Source organism: Chenopodium album, chromosome 2, assembly GCF_948465745.1.
Source record: "Chenopodium album chromosome 2, dcCheAlbu1.1, whole genome shotgun sequence".
Taxonomy (NCBI): Eukaryota; Viridiplantae; Streptophyta; class Magnoliopsida; order Caryophyllales; family Amaranthaceae; genus Chenopodium; species Chenopodium album.
In genome coordinates this window covers 80032570-80053956 of record NC_137835.1, presented here as the reverse complement: position 1 = coordinate 80053956, position 21387 = coordinate 80032570, and the positions used below count along the sequence as shown (strand labels likewise).

Below are 21387 nucleotides of genomic sequence, written 5' to 3'. Positions count from 1 at the left end.
CAAGTTTCCATCGAGGGTCGAGGGGACTCAGCTTGGAGTTGATTGACTTTATGAGTTAGTGCCTGCACAGAACTAGTCAACATGGTTAGCGCATCAACATCATGTTTATTACATGTGTTGATAGCATTTTGTCCCCTTGGATGGTAATTATCATTAGCCTCCATTTTCTCAATCAAATCCTTCGCATCGGTTGGATTCTTCGTCATGATAGAACCTCCAGACGCAACATCAATTTATATGCGAAACTCATGGGTTAAACCATTATAGAATGTTTGGATCAACATCCATTCTGGAATACCATGGTGAGGGCATTGTCTCTGCAATCGCTTAAACCTTCTCCATGCCTCATATAAGGATTCATCATTATATTGATGGAAGGTAGATAGCTCATTCCTTAATTTCGCGGTTTTCTCTTGCCCCAAGAATTTTACTAGGAAGGCCTTAGCAAGCTTGTCCCACGTATCAAAGGAACCAATACCTTCATCTCGTAGCCATTCCCTTGCCCTATCCCTTAATGAAAAAGGGAAAAGGCGTAGTCTATAGCATCATCAGTGACACCGTTGAGCTTCATAGTGTCACACTTCTCCAAGAAACTATCAATGTGAGTCACAGGGAAATCATTTGATGAGCCCGCAAAAGAATCATTGGAGATGAACTGTATGAATTGGGGCTTCAAATCAAAACTCTGAGCGGTGACAGGTGGTCTAACAATACTGGAAAGAAATCCGGTTGTTGTATCCGGAATACCATACTCCAAAAGAGAATTTGTTCCTGGGTCGGCCATGTTTCTTATATTTCGATTTCTCCTTCTTCTACCTCTTCGTCTTCTTGCAGTAGCTTCGATCTCAGAATCAAAAGGTGTTAAATCATCTGAACCTGAACTTCGAGTTTGCATGCAACAAAGAAACTAAAACGGGAGATCAAAGACACAAGGAACAATAGCCGAAGCAACAAAATATATGCTTAGTATAACGAATCACAAATAACTAGAATGAAACCGTTAGTCCCCGGCAACGGCGCCAAAATTTGATAGGCGTGTCGCGTACCTAACAAAAATAAACCTAACTAGACCATTACTATGAATACGGACAAGCAAGGGTCGGATACCAAGAGACTATGGTTCAACCAATTAAATAGACTCAAGCAATTACTAAGCAAGTGATCAAATAAAATAAGTGAGAATCAATAACTAAAGAACTAATTAAAACGATTAAATCAAAGCAATATGACAAATCAATGCTAAAAGCATCCAAGATCAAGCTTCACCACGAATACAATTAATGCAATAGTCGTTCTACCCCTAACACATAATTCAATTGATTAAAGAGGAAAAGTAATCCATGAATAATACCAATGGTCTCTCTCGAGTTATCAATGGCTTCTCTAATCACAATCAAGCCTACTTCCGTGGAATCATGTAAATTAAAGACCTTAAGCACATTACTCTAACTTCCTAATCATCCATTCAACTACTCCCGTGATGAACTTCAAACCCTTAATTGATTTATTCAAATCCGTCAAAACCCAACTCCCGTTGCGATTAAAACAAAGGATTAATAACAATACCAATTATCCCTAATCTAGTATTGGCATAAGCATAATCAATTAAGCATATCAATTACAATTATTATTAGAGAATTTAAAGAATTAAATCATGCATTAATCATATTCGGGTTCCGCTAGATCTTGGAATAAAGAAACTACTCACACATATTAACGAAAGCAAAAACAATATTCAATGAAGAAAACATGATTAATAAGAAATTAAAAGTAAGAGAAGAAATAAAGATGAATACCAATTGCTTGAATGAAGAAAAGTACCAATTGTTGATGAATAAAGATTAAAACTTGAAAGTGAAATGTAATCTAGATCTAGAGAGAATATTAGGGTTCTAATGAAGGTTTAAAAGCTAGAATATAATAACTAAGTATGTTTTAGTCGGGGTTTACAAAGGGTATTTATATCCCTTTAGTTAAGAAATCCCGAAAAAAAAATAGGAAAACGGGGTCTTCGACACTCCGCCCGGTCTGACCGGGCAAGGCTGCCCGGTCGGGCACGCGAAGCAACTCCTTTTTGCGCTTCTTCATATGGCCTTTATTGTACAGTTCTTTGTTTGCCCGGTCTTCCAGTGCAATGTTGCCCGGTCCAGGCGGACAAAAGCTAACTCTTCATACTTCCTCTATTGTGACTTCTCTTCTTTCCTTCTTCGCCCTGGCTGCCAGGGCAATGTTGCCCTCCAGGGCGGACACGGGTAAAATTCTCCTCCATCTTAATAAGCTTTCGTGGCTATCCAAAACAAGTCCAAATCATCCGGAAGTCTTCATATGCCTACAAAATCAATCAAATAGACCAAGCCACACTAGAGAGGAGGATATTAGCGAGAAATAGCTCCGTAGAGCTTAGAAATCATACGAACATAGCTATAAAATGAGGGTAAAATATGGTATAGAATGTGTACATCAGACGTTATATATATAATTTATTCCTTGGCTTGTTGGTAAGAGGGTAATAATCATGAGTTAAGAATGAGGTACAATCTTTATTTATATATTTTTTTCTATAGTCCCCTACAATGGGAATTGGCCCGTATGTGGTCTGGTTCAAGGTATTTTCTAGTTATTGGAAGTATTCAAGTTTTTATACTTGTTGGTTTTATTCGAATTACCCATGTCCAAGGCTAGGTATAGAACAACGAGCATGGAACACTTATGGGTTATATGAGTTAATTGAGTAAACGTTCGTATTATTATTCGAGGTTGAGTTGATAAAGGTTATTTTTTAGAGTACAATGTGTAATGTAGTTTCGAACTACATTGTTTAATTGAGCTAGTATTGTCTATTATTCAATTATACTCCATATTCTGATTTGTGGTGATTACTCAGCTTTTGCTGACGTGTGTTATTTTGTTTTGCTACTTGTGTTTGCGGCCATGTCTTTTTCTTATGGTGGCCCTGCGACGATCTATTTTAGAATTTGTCCTTAATGGTGAGCAGTCAAGTTTGTCTAAACAGGTTGATCAAGTGGTTGTAGCTAAAGGAGCTCAAGTGTTTCGATTAGTTTGCTATAACAAGTTTGTAAAGTTGTATAAATAGCTCACTTAGTTTATTGGGTTGTAATTATTGGGATTTTGTAAGCCTTAACACTTGACAGGTTGTTGAGTGTAGCGGTAATACCTCCGATTTAGGTGTATGCTTCCGCAGTTTTATTTAAAGGTTGTTTATTTTTCCTTTATTTCTTATTTATTATTAGTTAGTAAATCGGGGGTGTTACATGTATTGATTATAGAATTGAAGTAGAAGATATGATCGATATTAAAGAGTAGAAAATTTCATACTCTTGATCATTATATGGCTCCTTTTCTCTTTAGTCGTCCAACTTATAGCAGTAATGAATGTGTTTAAATTTTCGGTTTAAAATGGTTGTGGGAACGAACACTCAAAAGTGTTGGTCCCTTACTTGGCTACCTCTCTTTGTAAATTATGTGGCCCTCAAAGAAACATCTTGCTCCGCAGGTGCTTGCTCTTGACTTTTTTGATTGGCCATATGCTCCTTGATATATAAATGCCTAAATTTTTTTTAACACAAAATGAAGAATTTATATTATTGGCTTAAAGCCTTAAAAGTATATATTACAACAAAAGCCATATTCCTCCCAACCAAAACAACAGCAAACCAAAATACATAGCTGGGGAAGGAAAATTGGTATTGTAACTTAGTACAAATCCGACTATCAGCACCATCAAAGGGATAGGTACTATAGAACTTCCTACTATCATAATTATAATACAGACAGAAATAGAAATCTAGATAGATAAAGCTAAACAGAACAACTAGACTAATATCAACCCTGTCATTAGTACTAGTAGCAAAAGCAGACATCCACAACAACGAATTCCAACCTAGCAAGAAGCTATCTAGAAGAAGAAGAGACTCCCAAATCTGCATCATAGATATGCTTGGCAAAGGGAGGAACCAAGAAGTGATCTTTATGCCCAAGATGCATATCCAAACCATAGGAAGCAAGGCTGTGAGCCAAAGTATTCTTCTACCTGGGAACACGACGGACAATAATATTTCCATTGATTCTCAAAAGTTCAGCAACATCATTTATAACAGCATATAACTCATGACGAGGTACATGATCCACATAATTGAAAAGTTTTCCAAGGTTTTCAGAGTTTGTTTCCAATTCAATCTTTTTAATTCCGAACTCAATAACAATGTTAATGCCTTTACGCATAGCAAATAATTCAGCAACAAGAGGAGTAACAACGTTATATTTGCTAGAGAAACCAAAGAACCAAGCACCAGTGCTCCTTCTAATAACTCCATCACTAGCAGCAAGATCAGAGTGCTTCCAAGAACCATCTATATTTATCTTCATATAACCTTCCCTAGGAGGATTCCAGCAAGAGTTGGACGAGCCTTTGTCTTCCATCTTTCCTTTTCCCTATAGAATATGATTATTGGATTGATAATCCACAAAGAACTTGCTGTAAGTGTGCAGGGACCTGAACATTTTCAACTCAAACACAACTGTATTTCGATCTTTCCAAATATGCCAAAGACAAGTGCAAAAGATAATCTTCCATTTATCTGACTGAGCTAAGTTAAATGATATCCAATCATGCCAATCCAAATTTTTAAAGGAGGAAAAGTCAAAACTGTTTGGAATTGGAAGTCTTTGGAAGATGTAGTTCCATAGGATAGAAGAGTAAAAGCAATCCCTAAAAAGATGAAAATGGGTTTCTTCAAACAGACCACATTTATAGCATGTATGGGAGATGGCTGGAATGAAAGATGAAAGAGAAGAAGCAACTGGAAGAATTGAGTGAGCACAGTGCCAAAGAAGCATGTTGTATTTGTGGGGAGTTTTAATTTTCCAAATATTTTTCCAGATGGTATTTTGAGAAGGCTGGGGAAAATCCGAATTTTGAGAAAAAGAGCATTGAAGATGACAGGCTGATTTAATAGTGAAATTTCCATCCTTAGAAGGAGCCCACCTAATAAAATCCTCTAAATTCGAATTTGTAGAGATGGGAGTTGAGAGAATGAGCTTGATAATATTACCAGGAAGAAGATGTTTAATGTTATCAAGAAACCAAACTTTGTTCTTAATAATATTAGACACTGCCCAATGACCTTTTGAAGGAGGAACATCACCATTAATTAAGGTAGTGATAAAGAGGTTTAGGACCAACCCAATGGTGATACCATAAGGAAGTAGAATCACAATTTCCTATACCAATAATCATACCCGAGGCTAACAAGGTTCCTCCTTTTAATAAATCTCTCCAAATTGGGGAATGGTAAACCTTTGGATCACATTCTAAAAGAGCAGAATGATGAAGATATTTGTCATTGAAAATCCTAACCCAAAGTTTAGAATGATCAGTAAGCATAGTCCATCTCAATTTAGCCATAAAGGCTATGTTCCACTCTCTTAGTTTTCTAATTCCCAAACCTCCAATAGCCATATATAGGTTTAGTCACAATTGACCAACTAGTTTTAGGCATGTATCTTGATCTATCCATCTTATTCCATAAATTCCTACGATTTTTCTCTAAGGAATGGATCATGGAAATAGGAAGCAAGTTGGTTTGCATGGAATAGACTGGATATGAATTAAAAGGACAGATTTGATTAAGGTAGTTCTACCAACAATATTGATAAGCTTTGCATGCCATCCTCTAATTCTATCAAGGGTTTTTTGGCGAAGATCAAAATAATGAGAGACCTTAAGCTTATTAGGGCTTATATCAACACCTAAATACCTGCCAAAACTGGAAATGCCTAAATTAAACATTTGAAATTATATTTTTCTCAATATTTTCAAAAACGATAACTACTATTTTTAGGAAAGTACATATACTATTGAAAGCTAAAGTGGACTCATTAATGTTTTGAATTGCACTTTCAACAATATTTTGTGCTAATGCCTGCTACAATATAATCAAGTGGCATTAAACAATTAAATGGCAAAAAAAAAGTGTAAGTTAGAGTCTTAGACACTAACGCAGCACAAAAGTCCAAAAGCCCAAAATCAAAACTACTAACAAAAGGCTGTACATAATAAGAGGATCAGGGTTATCACGAGCCCATTGATTTTGGTTTCTGAATTAACCTTTGAAGCAATCAACCTTGCATTCCCAAAGATTTACTTTGGTCTAGTTTTTGCGGCAAGTCACAAAATTTCAGTTGATCCAACAGTTTTTATTTTTATTTATTTATTTATTTTATTAACGAGACCAGAATAATATAGTAGCCCAAGATACTACAAATTCTTCAATTCAATCATCCAAAAATGGGCAAGTGTAAAAATATAACCCCTTATCCTCAAATTGAAAGTTATACAATTACAAACTAGACCACGGAAACATACAGAAGAATCTTGCAATATCAGAATTCAAAATAGTAGAACCAGTTTAAACTCAACACAACTAATCTTGTTGCATTACTTGACTACTTGAAAACATAGCAAAAGGGAGGGAAAAAAACAACTTACAAACGTACAATTTGTTCTTGAAAAAACGGTACAAATTTCTAAAAGGTACTTAAAAAAAAAATTGAAGTGCCGAATATTAGAACATGGCTTCTAAATTGATTAAGACAGTGGACATTATTGGAGGGGCTTGCTTGTAATTAGATCAAATGCCGTCAATGAGTACGGCTGGACCTCCACAAGTATGTCTTTCTCTACTTTGGAATTTAGAATTCTGGATAAAGGCACCACCTAGCAATTACATGTTACATCACATTAGAATTGGCTATTATTTAATGATAAGAAGATATAGTATAAATAAATGTTAAAGTTATACCTTAACAGGGTTTTCAAAAGTGTTATCGGCTTGTAGATCGTCACTAGTTAGCACAACTTCCCTCCAAATTATTATGGAGTTTGAGTCAACTCCATTGAGAGAAATGTTCAGTTTCAACGATTCATCATTGTAGTTGACAACCTACGTGATTAAATGTACAAAATTTAATAATGTAAGACTAGTATAATGTATTGATTATAGAAGTAGAAGTATGATATCAAAGAGTAGAGATTTTCATAACCTTAATCATTATATGGTTCTTTTTCTCTTTAGTCGTCCAACTTATAGCAGTAATGAATGTGTTTTTGGGTTTAAAATGGTTGTGGAGATGAACACTCAAAAGTGTTGCTCCACTTGAGTTTTGAAAAAAAGTTTGCACCCAATAACTTGCGATTCCGAACACTGTATAAGTGTTGAAGGAAATTGCGTCTGGAATCCAACTATGATTAACAAGTAAAATTAATTAATAATACTTCGTATGATTTACAATATAAATCCCAAAATGTAATCACCAAGTATATATACTTACCTTTTGTTGTAATTATTCAGATTTAGAAAAAGCGGAGCATAACTCACCATTTCAACAACATCACTACATTATTATGATCAATAAACATTTATTAATAAATAATACTCGTATATAATTAATATAGTTAGATTATTTTAATGAGTTAAAAATTGATCAAAGTGATATATGTAGTGAAATATGTATACCTATTCTGCTCTAATGAAATCAAGAAAGCAGCTTCTGCCAGTGCTGCCCCAAAAGTACCATTCCTCATTGGACCTTCCATATATCTCACAGCATATTCACTGACGAAGGCCTATATATAGATCAATAACGTGTGTCAATATTGTTAATAATATTTTTTTTAGGAAAATATTGTTGATAATATTGATAGTATGTGTAACTTAAACTCTGGTTTGAACTAAAATAGAGAGGGGAGAAGGGGTACAGACGTTTTGTATCAAATTATTAATCTACGGAGTATTATACTATTGGTATTGAAGCATCTCTAAAATATCAATGTATTATACAGTATGCTCAATGTATCATTTTCCCTATCCCTACCTTATAAAAAGTAGAAACATACTCTTATGAATAGTGTAATGCCAATTATACCCTTCAAAATGTGTATTTACATACATACCCTCATTAATATGTAGATGCTATTTTAATGAATAGTGTTTAGACAACTATACCCTCTAAAATATTTATGTACTTTTATGCTTTCATAAATGTTAGTTGTCTTGAACATTTATACCACCTAAATATAGTTGATTACATATTTTCTCTTATTGTTTTTTTTTAGGAAAAATTTCTCTTATTGTTAATTTAACTAATTTTGTGATTTAAAAGCCAAACCAAAAAAACCTTCAAGATAGCGATGCGCGCGTTAGCTGCCCTAGTTTAATAAAAAAAATACCTACTAACATGATATTTTTATAGCATGATTCATACCTTTGGGGTACCAGAATCTCTTCTTATCTTCCCAAATAAATTAGTTAGTTGAAGCATTTCTGAAGTATTATTTGGGTATGTCTGAAAATCATGAAAAGAATAAAAGATTAATTTATCTAGAAAAAAAATTTATGTTTTTAAATTGTTAAAACAATAGCAAGCAAAGAGTGAATCAGAAAATATTACATGATAGTCATATATGTCAGCAGGATGGTCTAAAGGCTTCAACGTTGCATCGCAATTTGATATCACTTTGATATCAGGATGTATTTTCTTTAGCGATTTGTAAAACTTGAGATAATTTCCTTAAAAATAGACAAAAACAGAAAAGTAACTAACAAATTTACAAAACCAATTGAAAAGATCATATTATATATATGCAATGATTCAAGTACCTCTATAGGAGTCGAAATAACAACCCTCATTTCCAAAAGCAATGTAATTCAGCCTAAATGGTTTTGGGTGCCCCAACTTTGCACGAAGGGAGCCCCATGTCGAATTTGGACTACCCCTTGCAAATTCGACACTGTCTAACATTTCCTATATTTTCACGGTGAATATTTGTAGTTAATTTGTACTGTAGTTTATATAAATTAGTGCAATACAAAATCATTTTGTAACGTTTTAATTCAATGGTCAAGGATTCATTACTTACTTGCACAAATGGTGCAATTAAGGAGGTGTCAATTTGCTCTAAGGTACCAATTCCTGCAGTAAGATTATATACAAAGTAATAATTAGTTCATGGATAAGGAAAGTAGCTTAGAGGATATAGCGGAAGAGTTAAACACAACAAACCATTGTTAATAACCCACACAGGCTCGGCATCTAAATCTTCGGCCAGCTGCAAAGAGAAAAAAAAAGGACTAATTATAACAAAATTACTGGTTAACTAATAATTATGTAATGACATTTATATAATTAAATAAATTAATTTCATTATTTTCTTAAGAAAATTGCATTGATGAAGTGACAATTAATATAATACGAGTACAATGTAAAAGTGTTTTACTTAATCACCTGAAGATATTCAAGGTAGCCTAGACCATCATCACTCCAATAACCCCAAATATCATTAAAATGTCCTGGTCTTTCTTCCCATGGTCCGACGGCGTCTTTCCATCGAAAAGCATTCCTTAGATATTTGCCTTCAACGTAACATCCACCTACATTTTAATGTATAGTTACATCATAAGAAGTATTAGTGTATAGCACACATTTGTAAAGCATTCAAAAGAATACTAGAGTTTTCTTTATAGTTGTGAAATACCAGGAAATCTAAGGAACTTTGGCTTCAAGTTGAGAAGCATTTCCATCAAATCGTTTCGGAATCCATGACCCTAAACAATAAATTCAAGTCCAATTCAAATTTGACGTGTTAAAACCCAAAAAAAATAGTTACTCCGTAATAATGTACTACGTATGTAAAAATAATAAAATACGAGTACGTAGTAATTCGATCACCTTGTATGTGTCAACTGGCATAGCAGAAACTTGATCAAGCCAAATGGTTCCTTTTTGGCTAGTAGTGAATTGAAGTCTGGCTGTTTTATATGATCCTCTGGCTTTTAATGTGATCTCTATTTTTGTCCATTTCTTGACTATTGCAGCATCAACTCTACATCAAGTCATCAATAATAAGTATGAGACTACACCTATTAATAGGTTGCTAATGTGTCCGATTTGGTCCAGGTTTGTTTTAGGCAATTTGAATCGTGACTATCGTGTCATATATATGCATATATTTTTTATTACAAGAATTTACGTAACATCAACTAATTAATAATAGTAATGATATTTATATTAAGGTATATATATGCTAGAAAATGAAATATAAGCTAGAAAAATTATTACGAGTATTTATGTGACAATTAATAGTAATGATACTTATATTAAGGTACTCACTAAGTCACTAGTCACTATTTCGTGCCCGTATCATTTTTTTTTTTATAATAATAATAGAAGTTCATTACAAGTATATCTGTAACATCAACGAATAGTAATGATATTTATATTAAGGAATATATGCTAGAAAATTTGTTACGAATATTTATGTAACTAAAATCATTAATGTATATTGACTTACGTAATATGCTGAAAGGCCAGAGTTCTTGTACCATCTTCACTAACAAATGCCACAAAGGCATCAATTTGTTGAGTTGATTTTAGGTAAAAGATCACTCTGTAACTTTTACCTTCTTCAATGTTCTACAAATTAAAGTTGTAAAATCATATATTAGGCGCTAATTAATTAATTATAACATATATATTAAATCATATAAGAAATAAATAATTAAACTAATACGAATTATTACCATTCCCCAGTAGCCGGTATTGTAGAGCCCGACCCCTCCCGGAGGACAAGTACTTTGTTCACAAAGTACGTCCATCCGTAACGCAACCGGGTTATGTTTGAAGCACGACACTAGCTCCGTTACGATGTAGATATCTTCATCCTCACCAATTCTAGCCCAAGGAATAATTGAGGAAGGCATAGAGTGACCTCCGGCTTCGAATCCTAAGTAAAAAAATCACGTAATCTTAAATGAGTGAGGATGACTGAAAATAGCTAGTATGTTTGAAAGAAGATACATGTACGTATGTATTATAGGAAATGCATGTAACGTAAAAGTCAAATTGTATACTCTATGTAAATCAAGATTATACGGATCGGAGTATATAGTAATTAATTTCAAAATTAATTAAATAAAAGTAGTTAATTAGTATGTCACCTGTGTTACTCACAAGCTCCGCCCATAACCCACCGGCTCCAGCATGGTTGATTTCCTAATTGAAAAATTAAAATTAGAAATGTATGTTAGTTTCAGATCATTTTACCATATAAATTTTTGTAACATTGATGATAAAAAGTAGTCCGGTCCAAACATCCTTATACCGAGGTCATTATGTTCAACTGTTCAAGAGTCCTTAAGGTATATCGATCAGTAGCTATGTTATTTTACAAAGGCCTAAATTAAATAGAATTGTACGTATAATTTTATTTTAGATTGAATGTACGTAGCAATCATTTCTTCAAATTAAAAAAAAAGAAAAAAAAAAAGAGTACGTAGTAGTAATCATAATAATACGTACCTCGAAAAAAATGCCAAAAAAGACTGGAGATATCTTATGTCCTTTGGAGACATCAACGGAGACGGAGGTTGTGAGGTGGCGGCGATTGTCATCGACAGGAACGGAGGCTGTGAGGTGGAGGTTGAAGACTCCAAGTAGTAGCCAAAACACTATAAGGGAGAAAATAGGCTTTGAAACATCCATATTAAATTTCAAGTATTGCGTGTTTTGATCAAGAAGAAGAGGAGTAAGAAAGGTGACGAAGGTTTTTTTTTTTTTGTTGGAGATGAATGGTCGTATTCTCGTATAAATGGTAGAATGAGGAGTAAGAAATTAAGGTGAGGAAGGTCTTTTGTTTGAGATGAATGGTAGAATGAGTAGTAGAAATGGTAGAATGAGGGAGCTATATTTATAGCCGAAATTCTACTGCGTGCATTATTACCGGTAAAAATTTAACCTCGGTAAAAAATAAAAAATTGACGTAGTTATCAAACACAGAGTCGTGTAATAAGATTTATAAAAGTTGTACTGTAGTAACAATAATGAATGAATTATTAAAAAAAAAATAATAATAATGCATATATTATTTGATCATACGTCGAAAAAGGAAAATAAAGCAGTCCACAAGTAAATATAGATAAAGCTATTCAAAAATAAATTGTAATTGCTACTCAAAAAAAAAAAAAAAAAAAAAAGAAAAAAAAAAGAGGTAAATATAGATAAAGTCACTTTCTGATTATACTTATTTTTCTTAATCATATTGTATGATTCATGTCCCTTTAATTTTTTCTCCTATTTTTAGCAAATTTTATCAATTATTTTGTCCTTTAATTTATATCGATTATTATGTGATATGCACACTTTTATCACCCCTTTTTCCTACTACATTTTTTTAACACTCACTCATATTTTTTTTTAACACTCACTCATATTTTCACATTACCTTTTACCTTTATTTTATAGTATTCCTCACAAACACTCACAATTCTTTAAGAAAATCATAATCTACATATCTACATTATAATAAGTAAATAAATAAAATAAAGTAAATAATAAAGGCGGTATTTGTTTATTACTTTGTAAACTTTTAAAATGATAAAAAAAATTTATGTATTTGAAACATAATACTTTGTGAGATTTTTTGTGCATGAATAACATGTTAAAGAAAATAATGATAATATGCTCCAACCATACAATTCTAATTCAGTCTACCTAACAATAATTGTATACCACCTTTTTCAAAGAGACTCAAATAATACCTATTATTATGTTAAAATTTGCCAATATATAGACAAACTAGGGTCCATATGGTTGAAAAATTTGTGTAACAATGGTAGAAATGTAGCATAGTCTAGCTTATAATTGTTATATGCTCTTAAATGTACTCATTCAAGCTTTTGAATTCTTAACATTTTCTAATTTGTTTGTTACTAATAAATAATAAGCATCTATCTTATGTATCACCATAGATAAGATGAGCAAGCTAATTGCATGCATTAGTACCTATCATGTTATTAATAATTTCATTACCTACCTTCCTTCATATCACATATATTAGTCACACCACTTTTTTTTTTTTTTTTCTTTAAAGTTATATGTAGTCGAAACTTATTAACGGTGTATTAAAATGATGTATTCAAAACTTAATACTTTACGAGATTTCTTGTGCATAAATAAGATACTAAAATATAATGATAATATGCTCGAACCATACATTTCTAATTCAATCTACTTAACTATAATTGTATAACACTTTTTTCAGAGAGATTTAAATAATGCCCAATATTATGTTAAAATTTGCCAATATATCCTCTCTATCTATATATATAGATAATCTAGGGTCCATATGGTCGAAAAATTCTTGTAACATTGGTAGAAATTCAGCATAGTCCAGTCTATAATTGTTATATGCTCTTAAATGTACACATTCAACCTTTTGAATTCATAATATTTTCTAATTTGTTTGTTACTAATAAATAAGCAACTCTCTTATGTATCACCATAGATGAGATGAGTAAGCTAATTGCATTAATACCCATCATGTTATTTCTAATTTCATTACCTGCGAGATGTTATTTCTAATTTCATTACCTACTCCCTTCATCTCGCATTAGTCGTCACACCTACCACTTTTTTTTTATTATTTATTTTATTTATTTATTTATTTATTATTATTAAAGTTATACTTCGTATGTATTTGAAACTTATTAACGGTGTATTAAAATGATGTATTCAAAACTTAATACTTTACGAGATTTCTTGTGCATGAATAAGATGCTAAAATATAATGATAATATACTCAAAGCATACATTTCTAATTCAATCTACATAACTATAATTGTATTACCACTTTTTCCAAATTTATTTAAACAATATCCATAATTATGTTAAAATTTGCCCATATATCTTCTCTATTTATATATGGATAAACGAACTAGGGTCCATAACTCCATATAGTTGAAAATTTTGTGTAACAATGGTAGAAATGTAGCACAGTCCAGTATATAATTGTTATATGCATGCTCTTAAATTTACACAATCAACCTTTTGAATTCTTAACATTTTTTAATTTGTTTGTTACTACTTCGTAATAAATAAGCATCTTATGTATCACCTTAGATGAGATGCATTAGATAATTGCATCAATAGCCCTCATGTTATTTCTAATTTCATTACCTACTTCCTCCATCTCGCATTAGTCACACCACTATTTTTCTTATAGATCGTGTGAGATTACTTGTAACAAATTCATAAAAGAAAAGGGCCAATAACTTTATTTATTTATTTATTTAATTATTTATTTCTATTGTTATTATAACTGTTTAACTCATTATTTTTATGTAAAACTCAAAGTTCACGGCAAAGTGGCAAACTTCCCACTATACATTATACTGTAATGAAATGAATCAAATGTGATAGAGTATAAAAACATATTCTTGGGCCTCAACCATAAGCTTAAGCTTTTGGTTGAGTTGGTCCTTTAATATGGTATCGGAGCCAGCGTGACACAAAGGTCACAGGTTCGAATCTCATCCACCCCTCCTTTAAAGTGGAATTAATTCGCACCAGGTATGGGTGGACCTGTGTTGCATCCACATTTTAAGCCCAAAGGGCCTTTCATGTGAGGGGGAGTAATAGAGTATAAAAACATATTCTTGGGCCTCAACCATAAGCTTAAGCTTTTGGTTGAGTTGGTCCTTTAACAAAATGATACCAAAGTAACAACAAACTATGGAGTTATTAATAGTCTAACACACAATAATATACAGTAGAGTATAAGAAAGTCAATTATTTTGCATTAAATTGATACAATTAATGATGGGCAGCAGAAGTATAAGCTTAGCATAGACCATATTCCCGTATTTAGGACGAAGAAAATGACATTTGAAAATGACAATTTTAAGAGTGCAGGTTGATTAATGCCAATCAGAAATGCATATTTACTAATTAAAACTCTGCTGCACAAGTTGCCACAATTATTACCTGGATTTATAGAAATTATAGGATTTGAAAAAAAGTTCACAAGAACATGGCTTATTAGGGCATTTAATTTGATCAGTTTAACCTACGAGTAAAATATATGATACTCCAAACATTTTTAGGTAGCCCATTAATACTTTAAGGTTAAAATAATAAAAGCGCACAACATTAATATTCTTATCTTTCTTTTAACATCACATGTTCATAAAATATACTCCCAACGTACTTGGTATATAGCTTAACAACAAATAATTTAGAAAGTTTGTCCCTCTAATGGGCATCAATTTATAGATTATTATGGCTTATTATAGATTACTATGACTTATAGTGTATTAGTGTGCTCTAAATGTGGTAACTTGATAATAATGAAGTAGATTTCAAACCTTTTGAATTCTTCAATTTCATCTTGTTTTTTTTATTGGAAGAATGAACAATGGAAAAGCAAATTGTGGAACCATGTATGTGGTAATCAAATCACATTGGTTATAATTGGCCATCTAGTACATTATTATTTTGATTGTTTTCTTTTCAAAATTACCGGAAAATTAAAAACTAGGAAAATTATGGAAATTACAATCATTTTCATCATTAAATAAATCAATAAAAAGAAAACTAGCAAGGTATATAATATTATGGAGTATTTTTTTTTAATACATTTTATCATTGAAAAATCAAACGAGTACAAGTAAGTCTGCTATAATTTAACGCAAAATACCAAAGGGGAAAAAAGCAGATAAACAGGGAACAGTTAAAAAAAAAAACTCTACTAAAGGAGTATTATGCAAAAATCGCAATTGGATGGAGCCACCTACACATTAAATAAGAGATCATCAAGAACATTGATTTGGATCGTTCAAATTAATTTGCTATAATTAGAAGCAAAGTTAAAAACCCAATTGATCGTTTTAAAAAGATAATTAAATAATTACACAATTTAATTAAAAGTTGAAAGACAATTTATTGCTTTGAATTGGAAAAAAAATTGTAGGACTAAAATTCTAAAAATAGAAGGCAATAGCTTGTAGCCAAATGCTAGTTACTGCTAGTAATTATTGACGACGTTGTACACGTTTTGTCTCATTGCTATATATTGGATCACGTTTTTTTTTTTTTTTACATCACGTCTAAAATCATAATCTAATTTTCAATAATTTTTTTTTTTTTTAAAAAAAAAAAACCACATTTAAGCCTATCATTAAAACAAACAATGGAGGGGAAAAAAATATACAATGGAGGAATAAGAATTTGAACCCATATTTTCACTTGTTATGGACCTTATGTTATCATTATTGAAAATATTGTTCATATACTATCAGTCTCTATCACTACTCTTAAAAACTAATTAAAGTACTTTATATCATAAAATTTATCATTCAAACATAAATTTCTATCACATGTCATATGATAAAACTTTCCTATTAACTTGTGCATTATTTGTGGGTAGGGACGTAGGGTAACTTACCTAATTTAGTGCACACAAGTCAAAATAATAAAGATTGTAGCATAAATACAATTCTTGTACAAAGAATAACAATTGCTTTAAATTTCGTATGCGTAAACAAAATACTTCATATATAAACATCCTCATTTTTTTATTTTTTGATAAAACATCCTTGTTTAAATATACAAAGTATTATTTGTGAAGTGAAATTTCTTATTTATTAACATTTTTTTTTTTTTTGACAATTAAAAGGATTATATATTTTATTAAAGCTAAAGTAAAAGTAGAACTTGTAGAGTAATATACAAAGTACAGTACTCCATAGTCTTTTAATAGGTCCACCATTTATTTATTGCTACATTTCTAAATTATTTTTCCCTCTTGCTCTAAGAGTCACAAAATCTAAAAACAAAAAACAAAACGATGCTCACTATTAATTTGTTTTTATTGTTACTTTTACCTTACCTCTATTTTTATGTATGGAAATGTAAGTATGTTACAGCAACGTTAGAACCCACACATTACTAAAGAAGTAAAGATGCCATTTAGCGAGGCCGAGGCCTGAGTACAAATAAAAGCAAGTTGCTTAAAATATAACTATGGTTTAAAACTTTGAATTAAAACTAATTTTATGGACTTTGAATAAGATAAAGTGTAAATGGCAAACCACTAACAAAGTTGTAGTATAGCGGTAAGTATTCCTGCCTGTCACCCCGGTGACCTGGGTTAACGTTCAATCCCGGCAACGGTGGTTTTTTATTTTTTAAGTGGTAAGTACCTCCCATGTATGAATGTATCATATCAGAGTCTTGACCACATATCCGATTTGCAACACTCAGGAGCATGGGTGAATGACAAACACTTAACACGCCCAATTTACCTTGAGATATGCATGTCTCACATATCTCGATGAAAAATATACTTGCTCCACTTTCCTTTTTCGGCCGTTTTTAAATACTTGCTTCATTTTCTTTTTTGGAAAGCTTTTACAATATTTAATTCATTTCTCACACTTAGTGGACCCAACATAATACTCTCTCTCCTCCTATTCTTCCATTACTTTTGCTTTTTACAATTTTTTATTTTCTCAACTACCCCACTACCTCCATATTTTATTAATTTCTCCAATTTCTCCTAAAACTCCGCGTATGGAGAAATGGAGCAAGTATTTAAAAACGGAGGGAGTAATTTATATTTACAAAATTACCACGAGATATGCATATTTCGAGATAAACTAGAAATTTATCAGAAAAGAGGGTGAAATTTGATGGTCATTGATGAATAATATGTACTCCCTCCGTCCCTACATTACATTCATGTATGTAAAATTATACGGGAAGTAAGGAGGAAAGAATAAGACAAATAACAATAATGAAATATTTTAACGGGAAATACAAAACATTAAATGATGTCTTTGAGTAAAACAAAGATAGATTAATGATTAATGATGTCATGTCATCAATCCTTTGCAGAAAAAAAAAGGACCAATAACATGCTTCTAATTGAAAATTAAGAACCAATCATATTCATTAGGTTATTTATGGGAAGTACAAACTTGAGAAAAAATGATGGAGAGAGAAAATAAGAGTGAAAAAACATTAAATATACAACAGAAAAAGAGAGTCGATTTGGGATATTTGGAAAAAAAAAACTTACTAAAAATGGAAAGGAGGACTGTAATTTTGGAATACCCAAAATAGAAACCAGGAATGTAATTTAGGGACGGATGGAGTATCTGATTTGTACAATGTACCATATTGAGAGAGCCAACCAATTATAATGGACATCCACAGCATGGATCAGATACATAAGAAGGAAGCACACTTGTCGCGGTTGCTCCTCAGTATACAATCCAAAGTTGCTCTAAGAAACAAAGAAGTGAAGATTTTAGAAAGACAACTCGTGAAAAAGTATAATGTTATGTTGATCATATGTAACATCTAGTCTTAAATTCTCGAGTAACAATCCACAAATGCCTCTGCCTTTTCACTAGTAGAGGTGGTAATTGGATGGGTCGAATTAGATTTGGATCTAGACATTTTAGTTCAGATTCGATCCATTTCGGCTGCTGGAAGCTCATTGGGTCGAGTCAGATTAGGTTGATTAAATAAGTCATGTTAAGGTGTAGGATTACGGGTTGCAATGGATGAGATTATTCAGATTTATATTAAATCGGATTTATATTAAACAGATTAGATTGGTGATAGGTCCTAATTTGTACATATTTTAGGTGCTTATCTATACTCAATTGCTTATGGATTTAGAGGTCTAAGGTGTATTTTTACATTATTTGCTTAGATTATGCTCTACTACTCTCCGTTTTGTATGTTTTGATGAATTTCAGGTGATTTAGATGCAAATGGATTATGGTTGGCTAATCTTGAGTATAATAATAATGGAGTATGAAGCTACGTCGCTCAAGGATCTCATATCATGTCTTCGAGAGGAAATAAGGATAGAAAGAAGCAAAGGGGTTGATGAAAGACTTAACGAATATGAGTCCCATCCACTATTTTGATCATAACTTTTTATCTACAAATTACATTGGAGTGATTCAAATTGCATTGAAAATTAGACTTCAAGATCTTTCCAACGATATATTACACGCCTCAAACAAAGATCTGGAGCTCAAGTTATGACCATTTTAAGACGAGCTATACGTGCAGCAGCGAGACACGGGCGAGCCTCACGCTAGCATGCCCGTGCCTGGACGAATAAATCATCTTATTAACGGATTATTTTCCTAATTTTATCCTAATTCCTAGCTTTATTATAAATACTCCTTCACTTTATTATCCCATTACCCTCATTAGTTTAGAACCCTAGTTTTCTCTCTAGTTTTATTTTATTAATTCAAGTATTATATTTTCTTCTTTTCTGATCTTTCCTTTATGTTTATTCTTGTATTATGCTAAAGTAGATTATTATTCCAGGGTTAGGTTTAACCCTAGCCATGATTAATACTTGATTTATTCTTTTAAATTCTCAATTAATTATTTATATCGTTCATGCTTAATTGATTGTGCTTATGCCAATACTAGATTAGGGATAATTGGTATTGTTATTATTCCATTGTCTTGATCGCAATGGGAGTTGGGTTTTGATGAATTTGAATAGATCAATTAAGGGTATGAAATTCTCCACGGAAGTAGGTAGAACGGATTATTAGGAAATTAGGGTGCTGAACTTAATGTCAACATGATTCCACGGAAGTAGGTTTGATTGTTAATTAGGGAAGCCATTGACAACTCAGGAGAAATCTTTGGTATTTTATAGGGCGTACCTTTCCTTGTGAACGTATAATTAATTGATTGGGGTAAGAGTTTGTCTTGTATTGATTATACTAGTGGTGATACTTAATTCTAGATGTTTTTATTATCTTTGATTTGTGTTTGATATTTTAGTAGTCATAGTTATTTAATTCATCGTTTTATCTCTTATTTAGTTTTGTCATTGGTAAAAGTTGATTGTTAAACAATCTTCTCTCTGTGGGATCGACCCTGACTTACCCTACTACATAATTAGGAGGTCTAGTTAGGTATTATTTTTGTTAGGTGTGCGACCGCCTATCAATTGGATATATTCAGATTATGTCGTGTCGATGGATACCGATTTGCAATCTGTTATTGAAATAATTACTTTACATTCCTCCATTACTAGGGTTTAAATTTATATGTAAGATTCATAAACAAATAGTATTGCACTGTTGCAAACTAGATACTACCTCCGTTAACTGTTATCTGCAACAAAGGGGGGTAGCGCGGACTCCTAGACAAAAGTTTTTAAACACGATTATTGAAATATAAGGGTAGTACTTAAGTATTAATCTAATTATAAAAAAAAAAAAAAAAAAAAACCAAAAAAAAGCCAAAACCACTAAACAACCAAACCCGAACCCAAATTCACCACTGTAACACCCCCAAATCTCCCTCTACGGAAATACTAGTATAATACGTATAATTATACCGTAGAGATAGACTTAGGCGTATTACCGCCGCGTGATTACGCAAGGCTACTCAACTTACTAAAAATAACAATACTTTGCAGCGGAAACTCAAATACTCTTCTTTATTAATAATAACCATAATAGTAACCAATGTTATGAGTACTCCAAATAGATACAAGACCAAATTCCTAATGTAGTGAAAACAAATCCCGGGACTCCAATGCATCATTTATTGACTCCAACCTGAAAATAAGCAACACTGCTTACCATTACGGTAAACAGGGCGAACCAAAACAAATAAGAAGTACGGGTTAGAAAAATATGCTAAGTACGGTAAGTGCAAGATAATTAAACTCAATTTATTCGCAAACATGCTTTAAAACCAATTTCCAATAAATAATCCGATAATTCCAAACTCATGGTTTAAAACTAATTCTCAATAATTCCAATATCAATAATCAATAAACCAATTCCAATTATTTAAAAACCAATTCCTCATATTAAAGCCAATTCCTCTCCCAAGTGTGCACAACCCCCAAGCTAGTCTCCTTATGTTACAAGGCTATTCTTGAGGAAAGACCCGGTCATGCAAAGTCCAAGGCCTTATCAATAAACCAAATCCGCCATAGTGGGATTACCAACATGCTTATAAAGCATTAATAATAATAAATCCATGATTCAATAAATCCTCTTTTAAATCCAATAATTCAACCTTTAATGAAAACAATCCAAACTCCTTTTCCATAAATCCAACTTGCTTTCAGAATCAATCCTTTTTAAACATGAATAATAAATTAAATTAATCAAAACATGTTATAAAAATCAATACTCCAATTCAATCATTAAAACCAACCTTTTAAACATACTTTTATTTCATAAACCATAATTCAATTCACCATAAAATCATTCAAACATGTTATTCAAATCGATCACTTTCAAGGTATCTAGCCACCTAACGTACCTTGATCTTCACTTAACCAACAACACTTCAAAAGAACTCTCAAGTAGCTTTATCAAAAACGCCCTACAAATAAATATAACCTTAATCAATATAAGGTTAACAAATAGTCACAAATAATTAAATTAAACCCTCCCAACTATATGTACATGAACCTCTTAAATTAATTCAACATGAACAATATTAAAATCTGATTTTATATAATTA

General features: G+C 32.0%; 1 protein-coding gene and 1 non-coding gene across 2 annotated transcripts; one reads left to right on the top strand and one right to left on the bottom strand.

The window, feature by feature from the left end:
- Positions 1–294: 294 nt before the first annotated feature.
- On the top strand, positions 295–401 carry LOC145607959 (small nucleolar RNA R71). The gene has a single exon (XR_014105674.1). It is a non-coding gene; the product is annotated as a small nucleolar RNA R71 (small nucleolar RNA).
- A 6221-nt stretch (positions 402–6622) lies between these two features.
- On the bottom strand, positions 6623–12316 carry LOC145577021 (alpha-L-arabinofuranosidase 2-like). The gene is made up of 17 exons (XM_081634720.1): positions 11377–12316; positions 11016–11070; positions 10599–10801; positions 10370–10491; positions 9748–9901; positions 9554–9623; positions 9304–9449; positions 9082–9127; positions 8939–8991; positions 8679–8823; positions 8470–8588; positions 8284–8364; positions 7536–7645; positions 7351–7413; positions 7063–7261; positions 6822–6962; positions 6623–6736 (listed from the first exon to the last, which is right to left on the bottom strand). The coding sequence occupies exons 1-17, from the start codon at positions 11557–11559 to the stop codon at positions 6623–6625; spliced, it is 2004 nt and encodes a 667-aa protein (XP_081490846.1). The 5' UTR covers positions 11560–12316.
- Between the last annotated feature and the right edge of the window lie 9071 nt (positions 12317–21387).

What these genes read in the sequence shown, in the direction of transcription:
- LOC145577021 (XM_081634720.1), bottom strand. Translation starts at nt 11,559, where the DNA reads ATGGATGTTTCAAAGCCTATTTTCTCCCTTATAGTGTTTTGGCTACTA. An exon ending in TGCCAGTTGACACATACAAG is followed by an intron (nt 9,624 to 9,747) that starts GTGATCGAATTA and finishes TTTATTGTTTAG; the next exon opens with GGTCATGGATTCCGAAACGA. An exon ending in CTGACATATATGACTATCAT is followed by an intron (nt 8,365 to 8,469) that starts GTAATATTTTCT and finishes CATGATTTTCAG; the next exon opens with ACATACCCAAATAATACTTC.